Genomic DNA, 25,028 nt, shown 5'->3' on the forward strand with positions numbered 1-25,028 from the left:
AATTTAGATTTTTACTGTATACTTATTATCAAATTAATTAAATAAATTGGGAGAATAAATGGCTTTTTATTTTATTTTGTCTTTTATATTTAATCTCAATTTAGGAAACTTATCACATTATCATTTATTAGTTGTATACATTATACGGAGTGTATTATATAAGTGCATAAAAAGTCAGCCTAGGAAAACACAAAAGCACACTGTTGCACTCTCAGTTGCTGACTCTGGGCCTGATTCAGTACGGATCGCTATTGCGATCGCGGCTGTGTAATCGCATGCAGTTCTGCTGTGAAAATATGGTAATGTCTGCAACCGCTCAGCCAGCATAGAGACGCCCACTACTGTTTTCTCACATCCATAATACCTCGCAGTCCTGCGTACGCAGTATTACAGCAGCTCTGACCTGTCTCAGAAATTGTAAGTCTCGTTGCACGCAGTAAGTACTCAAGCTGCGAATGCCGTTGCAGTGGCTAATTTTTGCATGCCCATGTAATGACGTTCAAACGGACAGGTACGTCTGCATTTCTCCGATCACTCCCCCGTCACCAACCCTAAATGCTGACGTCACTCACTCTGCAATGGCTTTCTATCTATTTGCATGATCGCAGTGCGTTCGCAATGCTAACCTGCACACTTGCACTACAGTGCATACGCATATGCAATACGCACTATTGGCCGATCTGCGTACACAATTGCAATCCATACTGAATTGGGCCCTCTGCTCAGGTTCCCTGTCTCATGATAGCTCCAGAAGCAGGGGGCTTTGCCATAAGAAGCAGTGCATAGCAGTGAGTATGAGGATAATTTATGCTGACTCTTTAGATTTCCTGCAAATAGACCACAACATGCAGATGTCCAAACCAGGACCAGGTTTACCCAAATGATCCACATTTTAGCGACATATACAGGAGTATAGCTTTTTTATCACCTCTCCTGCAGTAGGCAAACAACCAATGGCCGTATTGTGACTTGTCCATAAAGTCTCTCCCTACTATATAAAAAGTAAACAGTTTTTTTTTTTAAACTTTAATAAATGACCCATGAAACCTTCATTTACCACATTATTAAATACTAAAAAATATTTTCTACTTACTTGATCCAAGGTGGTCCCCCCGAAAAGAACCTCTCCCATAAACATAAGGAGTTACAAAGAAGACCCACCTGCATGCTACTGATCAAATCTGTGAATCATTGGAACCAGCCAATCACATGTATTTTTGCACACTGGCTGCTTGGGATTGGCTCACTGTGGTAAAGCATTTGTATTCGCTGGCCAGTGAAGTGGAGACTCCTGGCTATAATCATTTAGGCTCAAATACATAGTTGAAAGTACATTACAATAGAAAAGTACATGAAAAAAAGGAATACATATGGGAGACAGACAATCGGGGTGCCGGCGATCAGAAGACAGACAGCGGCATTCCGATGCTCAGAATCCCAACAGGGGCTCAGAAAATATCCTAACCCTCTCCCCTGCACCCCCTAACCCTCCCTTCCTGCATCCTAACCCTAACCCCCCCAGCAGCCTAACCGTCTCCATTAACGACTAAACCTAACCCTTACCCCTTGGTGTCTAAACCTAACCCTACCCCCTTAGTGCCTAACCCCCCCCCCCCGGTGGCACCTAAACCTAACCCCCCTGCACGCAGCCTAACCCTAACCCACCTACACAGTCTAACCCTCACACCCCCGGTGGTGCCTAAACCTATCCGCTATATTTACGTTCGGGATGCCGGCCGTTGGGGATTCCGGCATCGGCATCTCAAGTGATGTTGGGATTCCTGCGCTGGTATTCTGGCCACGGGCTGGGATTCTGGCGCCGGGATTTCGACCGCCAGCATCCCGACCGCCGGCATCTTAACTGCATCCCGAAAAAGACAATGTATTTATGCACAGTTATTTGTAGTATAATAACGCATTTAATTATTAATTTTTTGGAGACTTTATGTGATGAAATCTTCAAAATCTGCTACATATCCCATATAAAAAAGAGACTGCGAGAGCAAAACTAAAAAGTGAGGGGATTAAACAGCTGTGAACACAGGAGAATGTGTGTATACTATTGGAAAGATATAAAGCAGTCAGACTCAGTATACATTGGTAAAACTAGTCATATTTACCTGTTGTCTACTCTCTATCAGGGCAAGAGCTTCTGCCATCAACTTCTGATTAACCCCACATAGATTTGCTACTTTATTTTCACACTTGTGATGGACATTCATTCCACATTCTTTATAAAGAAAGAGGGAAGACAAATATTTGCATATGTACAGTAGGGCATTTGTACCATTTATTTCAGTTAGTTACCAAGAAAAGTAATATTTTACTTTATACAAGTTGTGTTTATCAATTAACTTCATTTAGTATAATTTATAATTATAAACATCATCAGACATACTGAATACATTAAGATTTTCTATGACAGTATGCACATCACTGACAGATAAAAATTTTCTGTATTGGTTATTAAAGATATCTGAAATTAACTTAACACAGATTATTTAAATATTAATTTGCGCTGGTTGGCTGGGATTAGGATAGATGCTAGATAAGATAACCTGTGTATAGGCAAGATCAAGCCCTTTGGTGATCTTGCAGAAAGTCAGGATTCTGTGTGGCCAAATTAGCTCAATTAGACAATCGATTTAATAAAGTTTTTCATAATCTGACTGCGTTTTACAGCTCTTTGCTGTGTGACTCCTCTTGGCTGTCATTCACAATCACCAATTAATACTGAGTCACACACAATGTCGATATCGGACACAGTTGGGAGTTTATTTTCTACTGTGCAAGCATCTAAGTTACACTGTGCATGCATCCGTGCGCAGAGTTGCATTTGCAGAAATGTATTGAAATTGTACTGGGGGTTCCTGGGCGGTGACTGAGAGGTGACAGGGAGCTAGCTATGCGGACGGAGATAGTCCGTCGCATATGTGTCACGAAAGTGGTTGCAAACTCAGATGCATAATGGTTCTCATTGGAGGCCATAGTCTGATGAAGATACTGCACCTAGCATGCGGCTGGTGCAAGTTTCCATGGTGCGACTGATGGTTGTGTCTAACGATGCACCAAGCGGTATTACAGCATCTAAGGATTGCACAGTCTCATGTATGGCTGTAAACCAGGGAAGGGCAAAAGAAGCAGACATTGATTCTGCAGCATCCGACCCAGAATCAGCCCCTTCATGTTATTATTATTTATTTATTATATCATTATCCTTTACTTTTATGGTACCACAAGGGTTCTACAGCGCCTTACAAATGAGCAAAACAAGAAAACAGTGACTAAAGCTGGCCACACATCTAAAGATTATCTGTATAACCAGCCAACTAGTTGATTGGTTGGAATGAAAATCTGGTAAGGGATGAAAGCAAATGACAATCGGTAATTTGCTCCCAAACGCCGGAAAATGGACAAAAACTGATCTAAACAATTTGTTCAAACAACAAACATTTAACAAACTTGTCTGACGACCATTTTCATCTGTTTTCTGGCATTTAGGAGCAAATTGCTGATCATCATTTACTCCCATACATTACCAGATTTTCATTCCAACCAATCAACTAGTTGGATGGTTGGATGCAAGTTGGTCTAGTGTGTGGCCAGCTTAACAGTACAAAACAATGCAGGACAAATATATTATTTATAAACATTGCTGCATCCACGATCATAACACTCAAACAAGCAGCATGGCGGCAGCAACCAAGGGTTAGGAGCCATTGTAGAGAGTATATTATAGTGTAAGAAGGGAAAGGAGAAGCACACATGACATCTAAATAGAGAAATGAATATGAAAGAACTTTTACTGCACATCTGTACTGTTTATCATATCAGACATAACCGGTCTGGCTGTAGGAGAGGCACAGGTATACTGGGAGGATGACATTGTATTTGGTTCCCAGTAAAACATTAAGAATAGCCAAAACCACAGGGAGCATTTCTCTGTCAGTGCAAAACCTCTTCAATGCTATACATAGGATTCCTGCACTTCTCTACTGATGCCAGTAAAAAGACTCCAGTACTTACCTGCACACTTCAATCCTTGCTTTGCCAAGCCCCAGAGAAGTGTCCCGCAGTGTTCACAGAAGGTTGGACTTTTATAATTGTATGCTTTAAATCTGTGCGGCATGTCTATCTTAAATCTTTCTTTGTGGAGCTGTAAGAAAATAGGTCATGGGATGCAATTTATACAATTGCTTCATGAAACTTTAGAAAAAGACATTTTAGAATTATGCAGATATTATTATGGGTATAGGAATTCCAAGATTTTCAGGTTTAGTTTTTTTTTATAATTATTATTGGCGATTTATTTACTTAATTTACTTTAATTATCGGCACTTTATTTACTTTTTGGTACTGTCCACTATATAAGGAAGTTCATTCATATAAGAAACAAACATAATATATTTTCCATGTGGTTCATCAAGCTTAAGCTTGTAAAGACATATCGCTATTTTGTCCTGCGTTAGGTATCTAATGGTGATCTTAGTTTTATAGTACTCAGCACCTTATCCAGCCTTGTCTTCTCCTTTGTGGTTGCTCTTGAAAATAATGTATTTAGGAAGACAGCTATCTGTTGTTAATTACTGCCTCTGTAGGCGATTCCCTAACACTTTAACAGTTTCTTTTTTGTTATCATGTATAACTTTTTATAAAATTCTTATTTAGCTGTATTGATTTTTTTTTATTATTTCTAGATCTTTTGTTGATATAAAATGTATACTGCACTTGCAACAGAAATTGTTTAATATATTTGCTTTTTTTTTGTAATGGGACATTCTGGATTCTAGGTTTTTGTTTAAAAGAACAGTATCCCAGTCTAGGTACATTACTGCTTCCCTAAGTTGGTTAAATTTGACCTTTATGAAATTCATGGTTTTGGAGAACATAAACTATGTCCTACAAATTTGCTTCTTAACTTGCAGGTTAAATTTGATCATATTATGATCACTATTACCTAAATGACCTCCAGCTGTATATAACTTATAATATCATTACTATTAAAGACAAGTTTTCTACTTGTCATTTGTTCTTTCATCAACTTCAAAATGTAATTACAGCATATTTTAATATAGGTAAAAATCTTATTTCTTTTCTAGAACTTCCAGCACATAAGGGTGATCAATCTAAAGTAAATTTTGGCCAAATATCTTATTGTTTACTGATCAACAAGGAGATTTGCAAATCACCTAATTCTCTAAAGGTAAATCGACATGTAAATCTACACTTCTCACAGTTACAGAAATATTGAATTCAATTTGTTAAGTGCAGGGGGATGTATGAAAGGGCATTTTGCAAAATTGCCTGGGCAATCCCAAAAAAATCATCTCACTGATTTCAGACAGTCGAAACTGACAAAAACAGTGTGATGAGTGAGATTTATTTTTTTCATTCAATAGACAATGCACTAAATTGGTGCAGAAAACCTACAGAAAAACATTGCCTTTTGAATGGCAGTGGCCATGCTGCTGCTGCTGGGAGAGCAGTTGTTGGCGTCGGCTGGGACACCGAGATGGGGGGAGTGGGTACTAATTACCTGGGCCCAGGCTTGTTGGAGGGGTCCAGTGGGGGCCCAGGTCCTACGCTGCCCCCCCTCCCTCTTACCTATCAGCAGCCCAGCACATGCTGCTGTGTTTTGGGCTGCAGTTGAAGACCAGGGAGACTGCTCACTGCTGCTGCTGAGCTGAGCAGCAGCACAGCAGTCTCCTCTCCTCTTCCTGTGAGGGGGAGCGATCACACTGATCATGCCCCCCCTGGATTTGCACCGAGCCAAGAGGCTCACAGCACCCCCTCCTACAAATAGGGTTATTAAAAAAATAATAATTCTAAGGGGGTGTGACCATGCCTCCTGCAATTAGGACATGCCCCCTCTATAGTAATGGGACTTGGGACAGCTCTCTACGGCCCTGGGCGGCGGAGGCTGGAGACTAGCAGAATTGGTCCTCATGCTGCCCGGTAGGAGGCTCTAGAGTCTGCCACCGCTGCAAGAATGCAGGTAAGACCTGTGCTGCTGTTGCCTCATGGAGGGGTGGAGGAGACATACACATAATAGGCACAACCAGGGGGTGGTGATGACAAGAGGGGGAGGGCCCCTCTGTCTTAAGTGCCCCTGGCCTCCCAAAGGCTTAATCCAGCCCTGCCCTACATTTTTATGCATTTTGTGTGCTTGATATCTGACAAAGAGCAGATTCAAAATGTATATTTTATATTATGATCATGGTGACTGTAGAAATTATGTATATTCCAATAAAACCACTTAACTTAATTTCCCAATTATCAGATAACTTCTTTACACTTCATATTTTATTATTAAAAAATTATTCTATTTGTGTTTAATTTACTTACAGATTTTTCGTGGGATATCCTGTAAAGTAGCATTATGAAAGAAATGAAGAGTCATATCCTATATCACAAGACAGACATTAATTTAAGAGCTAGAGATGAAAAGCGAAAGTATTGCAATCGTCATTGAGATGTCCTAAAAATGCATTTGGGGACTTTATCCCTATTTTTTTAAGACTGTGCATGGCTGTGCATAGGAAGAGTGATCATGTATAGTCCTGGCTGTATGGTAGCATTCGTCACTGGTGTAACATAGGCACAGCGGTGGATCTGACTATGCGTCTGATCAGCAGAGAGATTATGTTTTGTGGGGTAAGATAATTCTATCATCAGGAAATTATACTGTAGATATATGGGCATATATGAAGATATTACTATTTAGGTCTCCCCCTCTTATCATCACCGCCCGCCTGGCTGTGCCCGCCGATATATCTGAAAGACATATCGGTTATCTGAAAGATATATCGTTATCTGCTAGTGTGTACGGATGACCTGCTGATCGCCCGTGCACATTCTGCAGAGACCCGAAGGTGATTGACAGCTCAACTGGGCGGGCAATTTAAATGCCCGCCCAGTTGACCTATCAAGCCTGGCACATCGCCAGATAGATCGGCCGAATGGCTGACCTGTCGACCTAGTGTGTACCCAGCTTTAGCACTTTTTTTCATCTTAAATTTAATTCTAATGATCCCCAATAACATGGAAAATGTCTTAGATCAATATTGCATCAAAGCATAAGTGGAAATGCTTAGAACACCATGACTTCTCTATGTATTTACATCTGTAAGACATGAATGATGGACCTACCACTGTATCTTTGCTGTTGACTGCAGATCCTGTGCACTTAGCGATGACTTTTTCAATACATTTCTTGTGGATTGCTGCATTGCACTCTAAATATTGTTAGAGAGTAACATTTTTAAGTCTTATATCTCATTATCTGAAGGTTACCTATAGCCTAATATAGTAACTTAAATAATACTTACCTCGGCATTGGTAACCTTGCTTGTTAAGACCCCTGAAAAAGAGTAAAATATCCTGAAAGGTGTTGATAAGTGTACATTCTAACATAAAAATGTAACAGTTTAACATAAAAAATATTGCAGAGGAAGCTGAGAGATACGCAGCTGCCCGACCGGCGATACTCGTTCAGAGCTTGAAAAGTTCACATAACGCAGTAGAAAGAAAGACCACATAGATAATATCTATATTCTAAAATAATTTTTAAACAGCTGTGTATTAAATATGTGCTTCCCTATACAAAATCATGGAGACGCTTTCACCATCAAAACCTACCATCAGTATGGTAATCACTGGCGATAGCAATACTACACTTTGATGAATAGAGCAAAGTGATAAAAAAGCCATCCTGCCAACAAAAACTCACTGGCAATATGGCTTTTCCCTCTTCACTAACACTGGACCTGATTCAGACCCACTCGCTAGATGCGTTCGCTCGCACGATGCATATGCAAATTGTGTAGGCAGGGCGATCGCACAGCAAGGCATTACCACGCCCACTATGTCTTAGAGTGCGATCACATTGTGTATGCAGACGCCCACCACCCTGTCTTAAGATGCCCACTTGCACGTCATCTCCAGGAAGTGTATGCAACCATCGGTACATCGGGAAACATAGTATGCGATCGCAGCGCTTGAGGTGGACCATACCCTGCCGCAAGCACTGCGATACTTCTGTGTAAAAACCAGTCAGGTGACGTGTACAATGACGCTCCCTCTAAATTATGCATGCCTCTAAAATGGCGTTAGGACGCTCAGGCACGCCTGCATTCGCACCTTCACTCCCCAGTTTCTAGTGGCCAGCCCCTGTCACCACACTCAAACGGCTTCTCCTGTCACTCACTCTTCTGGGTTGTCTATGTGCAGCGAGCAAACGCATTCTGATCTTTCGCAGTGGTTCGAGCACACGCACTGCTATGCATGCGCAGAATGCGAAATCGTTAGCGGGTCTGAATCAGGTCCTCTGAACCTGAATCCAGAGGAATTTTCTACTCCTTTACAACTACAATGGCTTGCCAGTTTGTAAGTTGTAATAGTGAAACTCTCAGATAGTAGCTTTCCTATCAGTGCCCCATGAATGGGTGCCAATATAGGGCCTTAAGCCAGCAAACTTTTCAATAAGCAAACCAGAATGGTTCCTCTATTCAGGGCACTGCCTGACTTCTGAACGCCTTCTAACATGTGTGCAGATAATCCGCTTACCAGCAGCCTTTCTCTGGACTTTTAGGCTTGGCTGGGATTCTTCTCTGGTCTTACTTTGGGCCCCGTGTTTTAGCTCCAAGCCGAGCATCTACCCCAGGGCCATATAAATAATGGAGCTGATGAGTCCACAGCACCAGCCCTCAACATTAAAACAGGCCCGCCACAAGCAGGCTCAGATTTGCTATAAAATGACACGTGTCCTAATTAGGTCACCCAGAGGCCACCTGTTCTAATTTTATTTTTCTTAGATTTTTAATTTTTAATTTTAATTATTTATTTGGTGTAGGGGATATCGAATGTCACATGTATTGTACTGTCCAGCAGCCACTTAATAATTTATTTTTTAGTTGTTATTTAAAAAAAAAATGCTATTCACCACTGGGGCTGAGCAACAGAAGTCTTTTGCCACTTGAAGATGGCAATGTTAAGTGTGGGATTGGCAACCTGGAGTCCGTTGCTTAATAATAATAATAATATTATTATTATTATTATTATTATTATTATTATTATTATTATGTCATGTAATTACATATCTTTGTGTGTATTTATTTATTTATTGTATATATGTAATTATTGCTAAGAACATGTTATGGCATTATTATAGTGTTTTGCATGCTATTGTCTGTCACAGTGGTTCTCAACTCCAGTCCATAAGTACCACCAACAGGTAATGTTTTGTGAATTTCTTTAATAATGCACAATTGAGTTACTCAATTTATTGTTATTATTATTATTATTATTATTATTATTATTTCTTCATAAACACTGCACTCAAGCACCTTGGATCCTGACGTAACATTGGACCACCTGAAATATCAACATTTTACAGCAGCACATTTTGGACTTTGCTACATGAGTTCCAGCCCCACCTATCATCACCCAGTCCGTTCTCCTGCGTTGGATTAACCTCTGTGTGGGACCATCTCTAATTCAGGACATTGGGGACTACTTCAGTGGGTAAATCAATTACAGTGCCATCTGTTGGACTATCTATTATAAATGAGTGCCGCTGTTTTGAACTTTTGATTCATCAAATCAGGATACCAGGTCCTTTCTATCTTTTCAGTGCTCCAGGGCATGTCATCTTTTTATGTCGTTTGCAGCCATTTATGCTCTCATTTTAAATGCTTATGCATTAACTTATTAATGTGATTTTATTTGTGTTTTTTCTCTTTCATATGTTTTTATTGCATGTTACATGTCCATTAAATTGTACTAAGGAATTGAGTGAACAGCACTGCTTTTTGATATTTCTATAATTAAAATGTTGCATAGGATACCACTCATTTAATAGAAGGTATAAAAAATATTCTAAAATTAAAAAAAATGAATGCATTAAGTGTAAATGTCATTTGATAATGTTTTGGTTTCTCTTTGTTTTGCTGCTTGTCCATACATTCAATATTACTGTAATTAAATTATTCTTATTATGGGCAAGATTACAAAGATCAGTATCCCCACAAAATTTTAGTCTGTATACTAGGCATTTTAACAAATATAAGTTATTATTTACTTACAAAAATAAAAATTAGGCAGGGCAAAATCTGTTTTGCCCAAGTTTTAATGGTAGGTGGCAGATTTTACAAGGCCTGTGACTGGTTTTGCACTGCTGAGCACTCATTTGGGGTAGATTGAGGCATGCCAACAGTTTGTGATTTGGTCATAATTTTGAGACCTGTGCATCTAAATTGCTAATATAAACTTTTTGTTTTAATAAATAGCAGATTTTTCTTTAGATATTTTACATTTAATGGGGTTTATGGTGAAGAAGGATCCAAAACTCTACAAGTAGGCAGTATCAGATGTTTTTACCTTTTCAAACACATTGGTCTTACAGATCACTAAGCAGGAAAAATGACGAGAATAACTGCACAGAGTTTTGTGGACACAACCACACTCAGACATGCCCACTGAGATACCTGTAACTTACCAAACAAATTCGTGACAAACAGAGCAAAATGTTGGCTGTGGGAAGAAGGTTGCTGTGAACTCGTGACACTTCACATTATGAACCTTGGCCTGTTTAATGGCTCCACGTCGTTGATGTAAAGCAAACTGGCTTTCTGAATTTGATTCATAATGACTTTTAGGGTCTGCAAAAAACACAGCAAAAGAAATGATCTTATATTTCACAAATAAAATCACTCTCATATTGCAATATAATATACTGACAGTGAAGATGAAACATTATTGCTGTGCATTAATATGTAATAAGTAAGGAATACATTTTTATTAGAAATAGATATTAAGCCTTTATAATTTATACATCAGTTAGGTTTGTTAACTAACACTTCTAGTTTACAGATTACATTTGGCTAACAAAAATATGTACATTCAATTTAAAATGTAGGTGTCAATCCAATTAGGTGAGAGCTGGCTTGTTCGAGCTGTTTTCACGTCAAAATCGCACTGCAATTTGCAGTTGCAATCCAATTCCAAACTTGCAATGCTTTTCCAGAGGAAATTTGCATTTTTCTGTGTGCACCTCCCTGAGGGTGTGAGATGGTAGGGAAAATCCTTATTTTAAAGGTAAAAATGTCGAGATACAGTGCAGAACCCATTGTACTACCCACCCCCCTAATTACTAATTAAGCATTTGGAAGTTTTCAGTTAGCTTAATTGGCCCAATTTGGGTACCCCAAATTAATTAAACTAATTTTTTAAATTAAAAAAATAAATTGCTTGTTATATTTTTTTACATTTCTTTGAAAAAAAACTTAGTCACCTTTTTTTCTACTTTTTTGATTTTTCCTTTATGATTAAATGAAAAAAGTCTGCTTTTTGATATTTTTTTTCCTTTTAAAAAAAATAAATAAAAATGCATAAATCAGCCATATTACACCATCTATAAACCTCCAATACTTTCCTTATGCCCACTAACAGCCTTTTATATGATTCTGCTAATGAAGTTGTCACTTTTTTGGGGTCCAGGTTGGTCTTCCCACTTTTTCAGGCACTTTCTCCAAGGTCGCAGTTTGTAGAAAAATCGCACACACTTGCAGTGATTACCACGAATAGGCATTTCTAATTGGATCTTGCATTTCTTGGGAGTGCGTATTCATGTGATGTTTTGTGAGTTTCATGAAACAAACTCACACCTAATTGGATAGACCCCGTAGTTTGTTTCAAAGTAAAATAGCCTGTCTTTCTTGGTGGCTAATTACCAAAAATGGCCAAGGATCAGTGGACAAACCTATTATTCTATTAAATGGAGACTGGCAGTACTGTAAATGGCCAAATTCCATTGTTTCTACAGACCTCCCTCAGCCTGGTAATTAACCACTGTGATCATTTATTGGTCATCTTTATATCTATCTGCCTTGGGAATCCCTATCTCAATCTATCTAACTTGATAAACTCTGTTTCAATGCATTTACCTTTGGACTTCTTTCTACTGATGGACCATTTGTTAGAAAGCAGTATGTTCCTGCACTGCATACATGCTGGGCACTAGGACCCAGAGTCTGCAGGGAGGTTCTGTCCACCAACCTTGTGTGCTACCATATATGCATACCTCCCAACTGTCTCTATTTCAGTGGGACAGGCCCGCTTCCTGGGCACTGACGCTGTCCCACCCTTGGTCCGCAGTGTCTCACAGGCAGGGCGGAGGTCGGGGAGGCACTCTGACACTGCTGCTCTGCTATGCTATGGTGAATAGAAGACTTGCGCATGCACACACACTGTTCCAGCTCTAGGAGAGGCTGGGGGCTTTCCAGCAGCTACCGGAGCACTGGACAAGCCCCCAGCATGCCAAAAACGGGGTATGGCTAGCGGTTTGGCATTTTCCATGAGGCCACATCCCATGATCCTAAGCCATGCTCCTCATTTCAGGCCTGTGCCTCCAGCACGCACTACTGTCTCAACCTCATCCACGCAAATGTTGGGAGGTACTGTATGTACATGTGACTGCAGCCATCTTAGTACTGTGTATAAAGACATGGTGGTAGACAGTGGTCTCCTTTATTAGCTCCATGTGAGAGACCCCAGTGTATACCTGCATAAAGCTGTTCCATCATCCTGCACCACTACCTGCCAGCAGCATACACTCACTGACTGGTGAGCTGTATATGACCCCGCTTTGCTAAAGCTTCAATCCATCCATCAGTGTGTACAACAGTAAGTACAACTGTGTCTATTTATCAATAAACCAACACCAATTATTAAGTAACTGGGATGTGCATAGTTATGCTGCCCATCGACCGTCGTTATCGCTCAATCGCTTGGTAATTGCCCGCAAATCAGGCAGTAAAATGTTAAAAATGACCAGCAATGCGCGCGCCCGCTGGTCATTTTTAACATCTATCATTACCCGAACATGACGGTCAACCTGACGACTGCCATCAGGTTGCCATGTTCGAGGATGATTGATCTGCATACACTGAACGTCTGAACGTTCAGTGTATGCACTTCACCCCTAGGGGGACGACGGCACGATTATGATGTCGTAATCATGCCGTCGTCCCCGCATCTAGTAGTGGATGGGTAGCATTAGAATCATCTTATGTGTGCCTACATAACTCTGCAGTATCAACAATTGCACACACATTATTTCCAAAACCACTGTCTTTCTGTTGCATAAAAACAAATATTTTCAAACACAAAGCTCTTCTCCAAACATAGTCAGGCTTGTGGACATACATCTACACAACACAGTTTTAGTTTTTCCTGAAATGTTACAGCTCCCTTGTCTGAGAGGAGCTGTAAGAGAAAGCAGAAGAGAGTATACAGCAAAAATAAGCCCAACTTGTGATCCTAGCCAGGCTACAAGCGTGCTCCCACCAAATAAAAGGGATCATGACAGCAACATTTTAGCAAAGCCTTTAAAAGTACATTTGACACCAAAGACCGTGTCATTACCACTAATATAATACAATCTATTTTGAGATGTCAGAGATTATTTTTCACTATGTAATCACCATCAGTATTTTAACTAAAATGATACAGAATTTTCCGTTCATTGTTTCTTTCCAGCAAATTATTTTATAACTTTGCTAATTCTATCTACAAAAGTTTATTAGACACTTAAATACAAATACACATAAAACACATGCTGTTAAAAAATTAGAATTGATCTACAGTAGTCACATATGTCACTGTGAATGAGTACATTTACATAGAAAATGGACTTGCCAGTCTGTTCCAGGAAGTATCTTGCATTCATTATCATTCTGCCTTGTGGTTTGAGTTCTATCTGTACAGAAGCAAATAATATTATGCATTTTTCAAAAATTTGTTCTCAACATAAGCAAGTTGTACAAAAAAAGGAAATTGTAGATTTGCATTACAATTTTTTTAAATGTTCATTTTATTTTGTAAATATAAGGCATAAATGCTGCTAAAGTAGAATGGAAATAAGCCCTCTTGTATAGGAAGTTGGAAAAGGAGGCAAAGGGGTGAGAAAGTCCCATATTATGTTCCATGGGTTGTTTGAGACATTAGGGGCCAAATGTAATAGGGTCCGAGTTTTTTGTGCAGGACAAGCTCGGATCTTCACGCACATTTGGAAGTTACGAGTTTGTCCCAAAACTCGCAAATGTAATAGGGTACAAGTTTCAGTGTCACGGTTTAACTCTCATGCGAGTACATGCGAGTTAAACTGCCAGTAAACTCGCACCTTGCAATGCGACTTTCATTACAAGGTGCGAGTTATACAGAAGCCTTCACAGATCATTCAGATCTGTGAAGTCTTCTGTGTTACAAAAAAATAGTAAACTGTTGAAAAAAAAAAAACGACATGGGGTCTCCCCTAAAAGCCTAACCAGTACCAGGATTTTCAGACCCGGTCCTGATTGAGAAAATACAGGGGGAGGGGAAACATAGGGCTCCCCTATATTTTCATCAACCAGCACTGGGCTAAGTGAGCCATTCCTGGTTGTGGAAATACAGGGGACAAAATGAGTAGGGGTCCCCTGTATTTTCCCCTGTAAATCAGTCATAGTATCTATCAAGTAATGCCCTGGAACTCAATGATACATAGGTCTTTCACCTTGGCATGATATTGCTATGTGATGCCAATTTATGTAACCCTGCCATTTTTCTAAATTGAAAACTAAATATACAAGAAAAAGAAAAGAATATGGCATCTTACCCATATCTCCATCGTGCCATTGTTTTTTTTACAACGCTCCGCCAAAGAATTCAATTCAATTGTGGTCTCTGATACCGCCCCTTCAGGCTTCCCCTCCACGATGATATGCATTACTCTTCCCATGTTAATGTGAGCATCGAAAGTGCTTTCCCAAGGAGGGTACATGGTTGGCTTCTTCTGGATATACATCTTGCCATTTTCTGCAGTGCAAGAAATATTAATTTGATGACATCCATAACTTTCAAAAGTACAGGGATCTATGATGCAGGCAAAAAGGTTAAGCCATAAGTAAGGCCCTATTGCTAGTCTTCTTGTCGGTTTTAAACACAAAATTTAAAATGGCAACAACATTGACTGCAAAACACTTCTGGTTTGGCATTTAATATTACTACCATCATAAATGTCAGTATCAAAACCTCCGAAACACCTTTATTTATTTTTTTCTTTCCAGCACAGTTCTTAGGTATATAAAAAAGGAGTCAGTAGGCTGTGGGAGGGGAGGGTTAGTGCTAGGCTGCGGGAAAGGTTGGTTAGGGTTCGGGGAGGGTTAGGGTGAGGCTTAGTATGCTTACAAAATTCTGTCAGGATTCTGATTGTCGGTATTCTGACCGTCGGCATCCAACCCCTTATTGACTTCAGAGTACGGGCATTTTAAGACAGGAGGGGACGTGTGTGCAGATTTCCATTTGGCCCCCTCTTCCCTAAAAAAATGGCACTGGCACATACACATTAGATAACAGACTCTGGCACTTTGTCAGTGTCTTCTGTGCATGCCCCATATTTCCACTGCTGGTGCCAGAACCATATTGCATAAGGAATGGGTATGTAATGGCTGTCTGTGACAATACCGACAGTGGCATCCCGATGGTTGGTATCCTGACAGGGGTCGGGTAAGTATACTTATCCTTCCCCCTTCTCCCCCTAACCCTCCCTTCTTGTAGCGTAACCCTAACCCATCCTAACCCACCCCGTTAGTGCCTAAACCTAAGTCTCCCCCCTTTGTACCTAAACCTAACCCTCCCCCTTAGAGCCTAACCTTAAACCCCCCAATGGTGCCTAACCCTCCCCCCTAGGGGTGCCTAACACTAACCCCCCCACCTCAAAACCCAACCCTGACCCCACTACACTGCCTAACCCTAATACTCGCCCCCCATGGCTAATGCTAAGGGTGCCCCAGTTTTACCTCATTCGGACTGGCGTCCTTCTGGATTCCAGCATCGATATTAAGATAGGCGTCGGTATTTCAACGCCTATCTTAAGTCCCGTGTCGGGCTTCCCCTGTTGGGATTCAGACTGGCGGCATGCCATCCGCCAGAATGATAACTACATCCCTTGCTGAATAGATCACCAGAATCATAGCAATATGTGCAATGTGTGTTTTTGCGGGTCTTCTTACCTTAGAGGCCCATGTCCTTAGCCTGCATCCATTATAGATATACCACTGCTCTGGAGTTCCCACTGCCACTTACAGCAGTTTCTCCAACTTCCCTCTCTATACTTATCCTTTGCTCCTCAAATTTCCACTGTCACCATTTCTAGCTCAGGGAGCCTCTCTTGAATTATGGTTGACAATTTTCTCTATTATCTCTGACCCCAAATCTATTCAGGAAGGCTTTAAAGGACACAATAATTTGAAGATCTGAGAGTTAGGGTTTCTCCTTTCTGTCGCCTGGGAATTTTATTTCCTGAACTAAGATCTCTTTTCCTGGACTGTGCAGAATTTCCTTGCATCAAGGAAGTATTTTATTTCCTGTCCCTACCAATACCTTTAGATACACTGCAGTGATGGGACTATCATTAACACATCACTCAGGGGTGACACTCATATCCATGCATTCAAGGGGCTGTGACATGATATATCATTGTTACTGACCACATAAACACAAATGTACCTTTCCTCAGGGATTGGTATAGAGTACTATTTCAGAGAGAGTGGATCCAATGCCAGTTACCGTATGTAGTTTATTTGGAAGGAGCAAGTTCTATTCTGATCAGGTATCGGATATGGATATATTTCTTACCCACTATAGGTGCCAATCAGTCTGAAACATAAACCATTAAGTGGAAATATTTTGGCTGCAGTACATTTGATAGACAGATAGAAGTCACCAGGTGTTTGCAAGTGGTGGTATTAAATTCTTGGTGTACAGCATTTGTTTATCTTTACGCAGTAATATTTGTTGTATGTGTGTTCTCTGAATTTATAGAGCTGTACTTTTTATAGACATACTGTAATGCTGGGAAATAAAAATAAAATGAACAATTATTTTCTTCCTAAGATGGTGGGAAAAAATCCTTAAACCGTGGATACCATGGACAGTCTTCATATTAGCGTTGTGTTGGATTGGGGTATAAAGAACCTGCCAACGAAAGTATGGAACGGTAAAATATTGCATTGTAGGTTGGACTGGTCCACTGTGGGGAGAGCTGAACTGAGGAGCTAGTGTGGCAAGTCCATGGAGGACACAGCAGGCATGACCAGCACTTATCTAATCAGACACCCAACTCCCACTCCATTATACCTGTGTATGTCACACACACCAGTGTTTTGTTAAGCTCTGCTGGCTAGATTCAAGGTTAATTTGAGAAGGTCAGGAGTAGTTGTAATGTATGGTAGGGCCCAATGGAAGCATGATAAGTAATGATATAAAAAAATGATCTTTTTCATAAAAGTGGGGAGGGTGACCTATTTCCTGTCCCCTCATCTCCAGGCGTGGCCGCACCCTTCTCCCTGGAATTCTGCTCTAGCCTGATGTGCTTTGATGCATAAGTAGATATTTTCTTGCTCCCATAGTAATGTTTGGAAGGAACCCTGCTACTAAACAACTGCTAATCTGAGAGTTAGGGTTTCTCCTTTCTGTCGCCTGGGAATTTTATTTCCTGAACTAAGATCTCTTTTCCTGGACTGTGCAGAATTTCCTTGCATCAAGGAAGTATTTTATTTCCTGGCCCTACCAATACCTTTAGATACACTGCAGTGATGGGACTATCATTAACACATCACTCAGGGGTGACACTCATATCCATGCATTCAAGGGGCTGTGACATGGTATATCATTGTTACTGACCACATAAACACAAATGTACCTTTCCTCAGGGATTGGTATAGAGTACTATTTCAGAGAGAGTGGATCCAATGCCAGTTACCGTATGTAGTTTATTTGGAAGGAGCAAGTTCTATTCTGATCAGGTATCGGATATGGATATATTTCTTACCCACTATAGGTGCCAATCAGTCTGAAACATAAACCATTAAGTGGAAATATTTTGGCTGCAGTACATTTGATAGACAGATAGAAGTCACCAGGTGTTTGCAAGTGGTGGTATTAAATTCTTGGTGTACAGCATTTGTTTATCTTTACGCAGTAATATTTGTTGTATGTGTGTTCTCTGAATTTATAGAGCTGTACTTTTTATAGACATACTGCAATGCTGGGAGATAAAAAAAAAATAAAATGAACAATTATTTTCTTCCTAAGATGATGGGAAAATATCCTTAAACCGTGGATACCATGGACAGTCTTCATATTAGCGTTGTGTTGGATTGGGGTATAAAGATAGCCGAACGAAAGTATGGAACGGTAAAATATTGCATTGTAGGTTGGACTGGTCCACTGAGGGGAGAGCTGAACTGAGGAGCTAGTGTGGCAAGTCCATGGAGGACACAGCAGGCATGACCAGCACTTATCTAATCAGACACCCAACTCCCACTCCATTATACCTGTGTATGTCACACACACCAGTGTTTTGTTAAGCTCTGCTGGCTAGATTCAAGGTTAATTTGAGAAGGTCAGGAGTAGTTGTAATGTATGGTAGGGCCCAATGGAAGCATGATAAGTAATGATATAAAAAAATGATCTTTTTCATAAAAGTGGGGAGGGTGACCTATTTCCTGTCCCCTCATCTCCAGGCGTGGCCGCACCCTTCTCCCTGGAATTCTGCTCTTGCCTGATGTGCTTTGATGCGTAAGTAGATATTTTCTTGCTCCCATAGTAATGTTTGGAAGGAACCCTGCTACTACACAACTGCTAATGTCACACACAAAGTAAATAGGTTTACAAGCTTTTTATTTTCAGATTTCTGGACAGGGGGCAGGAATAATAGACATAACTTGGTGGCGTGGCCATATAATCCCTACAGTGATTTCATGGTGTCTCTGAGTATGGATGGGACACATCTCACCTACTTTAAGTGGTTCCGCTCTGCACTCCGCAGGGTTCTGCAACACAACCCAGAACACTAGCTACCAGTGTCATTAAAGTCACATGACGGAGAAAATATCTTTTGAGTATCTGTGCAGTATTCGAAACAAGTTGTCGAAATGTAACATGTAGATAGTAATGTTATGATACATGAAATTACTGCAACATATAATTTTCAATCTCTGGGGTATTGAATACACAAACCTCATTACAGGTCTTTTATATATAAGATTTAAAAAAGTAATAAAATATTTCACCATATTTTTTGGAATAAGTTTTTATTTAAGAATTAATAAAAGTTATATTTTATGAGTTCATATAAATGTGATTGGTGCTCCATACAACTATCTCTTTCTTTCTATATTTTTCAATCACAACTTTCTTTTACAACTTGTAACATGACAGTTAGGAGCTGTTTGGCTGGTAGTTTATCACTTTCCAGAGCTTAGTACATCTCCCCCTTTGTGTGAATATAGGCATTGCATCCGACTCAGGCCCCATATGTGCTAGGGACACAGAGTGTCAGGGGCCAGCCCATGGCTTGGAAGTGCCCTGACATGGCACTGCTTGCTGCTAAGCTTAATACCAATTACATGGATATAGGTAAATTCTAGGTACTATTTTAACTAAGGCCAGGGGCCTAATTATAGTTGGTGCAGGGGTACAATTGCTATGAGGCCCAAAGACTTAGAGGGCATGCTTTCCCTGCACCCAGCTCCCAACAGCGGTGGAACCAGAGGAGGGTGTTCAGGTATATACTGCCTACTTACTTACTCACTTGTTAGAGCAACCAATCATGTCGGACCTAAGAACACCCTGCCACATTAAAATTGGCTTGCTGGAAGGGGTGTGGTATGATATGTTGACAGCCACAATGTCGACATTCATCATGTACACACTGATGAAATGTTGACATGTTAGAGTGTTGACATATTGTCCCTTGTGACCCAGTGGTGACTTACCTTGCTCCAGGTGGCTGCAGCGAGTGCAGAGCGGCTTCCAGGTCCCTGGCAGCCATGTGACTGTGACTTCCGGGTCAGAGCTCTGATTCTCCTTCGTTCCAATGAGTATCCCTCCCCTATCCTAGCTGTAACCCTTATCCCTAATCCTTACCTCTGCCTAACCGATCCCTGCAGCCTAACCTTAACCCTCTTGTCCACAGCCTAACCCTAATGTTGACATTCTGAGAATATCGACTTTAACAGTCGTCATTGTGGTGTTAAAATTATCATTGTCAACCTTTTGACTACATCTTGTTAGACGACTCTGCCTTCATACAGCAGTCTGCTGGCTGAAGTGCTTCTTTTAGATCAAGTTCTGCGACATTATTGGAGCATGTGCGAACCAGTCATTGAGATCAGGACTGCGATCGCAGTGAATATGCAGACTCATCGCAGAGTGATTGACAGGAAGCACTGTTTGTAGGTGGTGATAGGTGGTGGTCGGCCGAACGCAGGCGTGCCAGTGCGTTTGAATGCCGTTGCAGGGGCATGCATAAATTACCTACTGCGATCAGTGGCGTAACTATAAATTTTGCTCCCCCATGCCAAAAAAGTTTCAGCCCCCCCCTCCCCCCGCCTAAAAATCAAATACACCCAAAGATGATGTTTAAGGTGTGTGGTTACATGATACAGCAACGTGCCTTACACATTATGACACACTAAGTAATGCCACTTATAACACAGTGTGCCACACCGGAATGCCCCTTGCAACACATTATGCCACACCGGAATGCCCCTTACAACACAGTATGCCACACAGCAATACTCCTTACACATGCCACACAATAATGCCATGTATAACACATAACATACAGTAAAGCCCTTATAACAAATTTATGCCATGCTCTAATGCCCCTATTCAACACATTATGCCACAGAGTAATGCCACATTCAACACATTATGCCACACAGTAATGCCCCTTACACATTATGCCACACAGTAATGCCCCTAATAGCACATTGTGCACACAGTAATGCCAAATACACATTATGCCAAACAGTAATGCCCATTACATCCCACCCTGACAGATCTACTTCACCAACCGTCCTCTCTGCTCCTGCCACTCTGTAACCTCAGCTCAAGACAGGTTGCATAGTTTTTATGTCGTGTAGAACCAGATTATTGGGAACATAGTTTATAACCTGTAAACTGTGTATATCAAGTTAGTGCCCCTTATACAGCACACCCTGTAGTTGTGCCCCAAAATGCAATGCCCCCTATACTAGTGCCCCTTATGCAATGCCCCCTGTTATAGTGCCCCTTATGCAATGTCCACTGTAGTAGTTCCCATTATGCAGGGCCCCCTGTAGTTGTGCCCATTAAAGTAGTGCCCCTTGTAGTTGTGCCCCATATGCAAACCCCCTATACTAGTATCCCTTATGCAATTCCCCCTGTAATAGTGCCCCTTATGCAATGCCCCCTGTAGTAGTTCCCATTATGCAGGACCCCCTGTAATTGTGCCCATTAAAGTAGTGCCCCCTTGTAGTTGTGCCCATATGCAGTGTCCCTTGTAGTTGTGCCCCTTCAAGTAGTGCCCCCTGTAGTTGTGCCCCTTCTAGTAGTGCCTCCTGTAGTTGTGCCCATTTTAGTAGTGCCCCCTGTAGTTGTGCCCATTTTAGTAGTGCCCCCTGTAGTTGTGCCCAGTAGTTGCCCTCTTTAGTTGCCCTCAGTAGTGAGCCCCCTGTAATGAGCCCCCTGTAGTTGCACCCAGTAGTTGCCCCTTGTAGTTGCCCCTTGTAGTGAGCCCCCAGTAGTTAGCCCCCTGTAGTTGCCCCAGTAGTGAGCCCCCTGTGGTTGCCCCCAGTAGTGAGCCCCCTGTAGTTGCCCCCAGTAGTGAGCCCCCAGTAGTTGCCCCCTGTAGTGAGCCCCATGTAGTTGCCCCCAGTAGTGAGCCCCCTGTAGATGCACCTAGTTGATCCCAATAGTGAGCCCCCTGTAGTTGCCCCCAGTAGTGAGCCCCCTGTAGTTGCCCCCAGTAGTGAGTCCCCTGTAGTTGCCCCCAGTAGTTAGCCTCCTGTAGTTGCTCCCCCCCCGCGTGCACACAAACACACACAAAAAAAACCACTTACCTTTATCCCCGCTCCAGTGCTGCTGCCGTCCATACCCCGGCGTACGCTCCTCGGCACTATGGGAGTGACGTCATGACGTCAATCCCATAGTGCCCTGCAGGACCCGGAAGACGGAGGGAGCTCCATCCTCCAGCTGCCGCCGGGGGTTTGAATAGGAGCCGGGCGCCCGCTGGTAACACTCAGCGGGCGCCCGGCAGATGGAGGGTGCAGGGGGTGCGACTGCACCCCTTGCACTCTCCATAGTTACGGGAGTTCCGCCACTGAGTGGCGTAACTACTGCCCCCGTCGCCCCCAAGCTACCCAGCGCCTCCAAGCCACCGCGGGGGCTGCGGGGGCAGTAGTTACGCCACTGACTGCGATACAATATGCAGCCTGAGGCCTTATAGCATGCACTAAAGTGAGAACTTCCTGAGTGAGGTCTGACCTGCCTTAACTGTGCATGAGGCTTCGAATTTACTTGATTGTACCAATGTTTTTGCAGTCTTGCTAAACAATATGGATATGAAGTGCTGCGGCGGCATAGCGATCGCTTTAGATTAGCATCAATTTGTAGTGAAACTGCGTGTGTATGCTATATTGCGATCCATAGTGAATCAGGCCCAGGGACCAGAATCGGGATAATCTTTCGGCGAATTCCTGCACCTACAGAACAGCGAGTGATCTTGTTACTTTCATCAGAACTCTTACCATTTCTTACCTCATATTTGTTCTTATTAAGCTGAGATAGAAGTAAGTGACAGTGCTATTGAATGTACAATTGGTGTGTTTGCACACATTAATAAATGCACAAACAAATGATCATCAATCTACTGAAGAGCTGTGTTGCTTTTATCATTTGCATTTCTTCCACTTCCTCTGTTTCCTCTATTCTCTTTATTGTCCATCTCTTCCCTCACAACCCCCCACCCCCCTTTCATTCATCCCCCTGCTCACACATAAAGACATTGGTATATACATTTGGTTTAATAAAATGTCTTCTTTAATACTTAGTTATATATAGTGGGCCTGACTCAGAGGTGCACACAGTCAGAATGCAATGCCGCTGCTCACATAGGCCCTCATTCAGAGCCGTACGCTATTTGCGGTCGTTCGTTTAAAAACAAGGGGTGGCTATTCAAATGATCCGTACGCACATTGCAGTCTGTTCACGCCTCTAAGTCTGAACGAGCGAGCAAAACATACGCTCGTTTATTTGTTAAAAACGCCCCCTGGCCGCACGCATCCTACGTCATGTCCGCTATTTATTAGATTAATCGAGTACATCGACCAGCGTATGAACTGCTCGCTATTCTTGTGGTTGGTGTTTGCTACCACAAATTTGCGTGCAGTTCGGGCTATAAAATAACCCAGTGACGTGGTCAATGACGCTGCTGTTTTAAATATACACACCCATAAAACGCCCGTTTTGACCTTTAAGCACGCCTGCGTTCGGATCTCCACTCCCCATTTTCAAGCACCTTCCCCTGTTACCACCCACATACGCCTCATTCTGTCACTCAAAATAGCCGGCACTCGCTATATAGCGTACAAAGGATTTTCGGCCGCACTGACTGGTTCGCGCATGCGCACTAAAAAGCGTACGCATGCGCAGATGTGCAAACATCGCTCGGAACGAGCGTACTGTTGTTAACGTGCGGCTCTGAATGAGGGCCATAGTTCAGAAATTATTTGTAACTGCACATGTGCGTAAAGTCCTGAAAACCCCTATGGCGCATGCGTTACACAGAGTGTGCGCAGAGAGATGCTGTTGCGTTTGGGACAGATGGTATCAGAAATAGGGAGGCAAAGCGATGTTTGTTCCCTGGTGGTGACCTGAAGTGAACGCAATATAGTCAGTATCAAGGGCCTGTAATGGGAGAGTGAAAGAAGCTGCGTTCTCAGACGCACAGCAGATGCAAGTGTTGATGGTGCGCTGATGGTGGCGTGTGGAGAATCACCGGTGGTGTTACAGTGTGCAGAGATGCAGGAAGTGGCTGTTTCCGGGCTTGCTCATTCAGGCGCTGGCTACTACACCAGGGGAAGGCAGACATTAGCATGTGCATGTTATCACAGCCGCTACCACGGCAACAGACGCAAGAGCACACGCGGCAGCTTCCACTTCTGATTCGGGCCCAGTGTGTATAATTCATGTTTACACAATATGTGTGAGCTCTGTATGATGTGTGACCATATTTAATAATATGATAGGTGGCAGTAAGCATGTCGTCTGGGCACCGCTAGGCATGCTAACAACAGGGGAGCGCATCAGAGGGAAGAGACTCTCTAGAAGAATTGGTCGCCCCACAAAGATCTATTTATTCCCCTACTGAGGCTTCCTATTCTCTACAGAATAATAAGCATAACATAATAAAATGCATACCTGTGTCAATAGCTTCTTTCACTAGAACAGCACAATACGGTCTCTGCAATACATCCCCATTAGACGGCAGATATGGTCCAGCTTCAAAATTGGAGAGGCTTATGCGCAGAAATGGAGACATAGCTTTTCCTGTGTAACAGTAGAAAGAGAGCAGAAAGTTGCTTCTTAATAAATGGTAGTGTAGTTTTCCTTATGTAGCTTATCTATAGCAGTCAGGAGGACAGAGAAATGAGCAGTCTATCAGAATAACGAGAGCTATTAATCCTCTGTGGGAGGAAGTTGTACAGTGGTCTGTGTGTTGGCAATCATATGTCACCAACTCTAGCTTCAATACTGTCTTTCCTGATTTAGCTGGTTAGTTACAAATGTCAGCAGCACCTGTTGTCTTCAGTTTCCAGCAGTACACATGTATTAGAGTAACGACAGTGACAGTAGGTCATTAGTTATTTAAACCACACTACAGTGGCAGGGACATGTTATAAAGAGGTGCTTTGAGGTGGAACTCTACTTAGTTTCCTTAACTGTTGTAGCTGTGCTTACAATATCCTGCATGCCTTTTACTCTTCATAAGTCTATTAATGGCATTTCAGGCATTTTGTCTTATGTTGTTTTCTGTTGTAATAGGGACATTGCAATAAATAGACCTGCTAAATCCTTCATGTGTCCCCATATAACACACTCTCTTACAAAGTGTTTTTCTCTTAGCACTTACTACATCACTGTGGTCCCAGCCAGATATATGC

At 41.9% G+C, this 25,028-nt stretch overlaps 1 protein-coding gene across 1 annotated transcript in view; it reads right to left on the reverse strand.

Moving 5' to 3' along the window:
* PRKCQ (protein kinase C theta) overlaps positions 1–24,563 on the reverse strand; it is a 72,115-nt gene extending 47,552 nt beyond the window's left edge. Inside the window, exons 1-8 of the mRNA XM_088468905.1 lie at positions 24,286–24,563; positions 14,654–14,853; positions 13,696–13,756; positions 10,496–10,658; positions 7,329–7,360; positions 7,150–7,235; positions 4,027–4,156; positions 2,121–2,230 (exon numbers count right to left, since the gene is read on the reverse strand). Coding sequence (XP_088325031.1) covers positions 2,121–2,230; positions 4,027–4,156; positions 7,150–7,235; positions 7,329–7,360; positions 10,496–10,658; positions 13,696–13,756; positions 14,654–14,853; positions 24,286–24,406 — 903 coding nt within the window. The 5' untranslated portion in view covers positions 24,407–24,563. The remainder of the gene's footprint in view (positions 1–2,120; positions 2,231–4,026; positions 4,157–7,149; positions 7,236–7,328; positions 7,361–10,495; positions 10,659–13,695; positions 13,757–14,653; positions 14,854–24,285) is intronic.
* Between the last annotated feature and the right edge of the window lie 465 nt (positions 24,564–25,028).

Source organism: Taudactylus pleione, unplaced genomic scaffold (assembly GCF_031769625.1).
Source record: "Taudactylus pleione unplaced genomic scaffold, aTauple2 ptg000086l, whole genome shotgun sequence".
NCBI classification, from domain to species: Eukaryota; Metazoa; Chordata; class Amphibia; order Anura; family Myobatrachidae; genus Taudactylus; species Taudactylus pleione.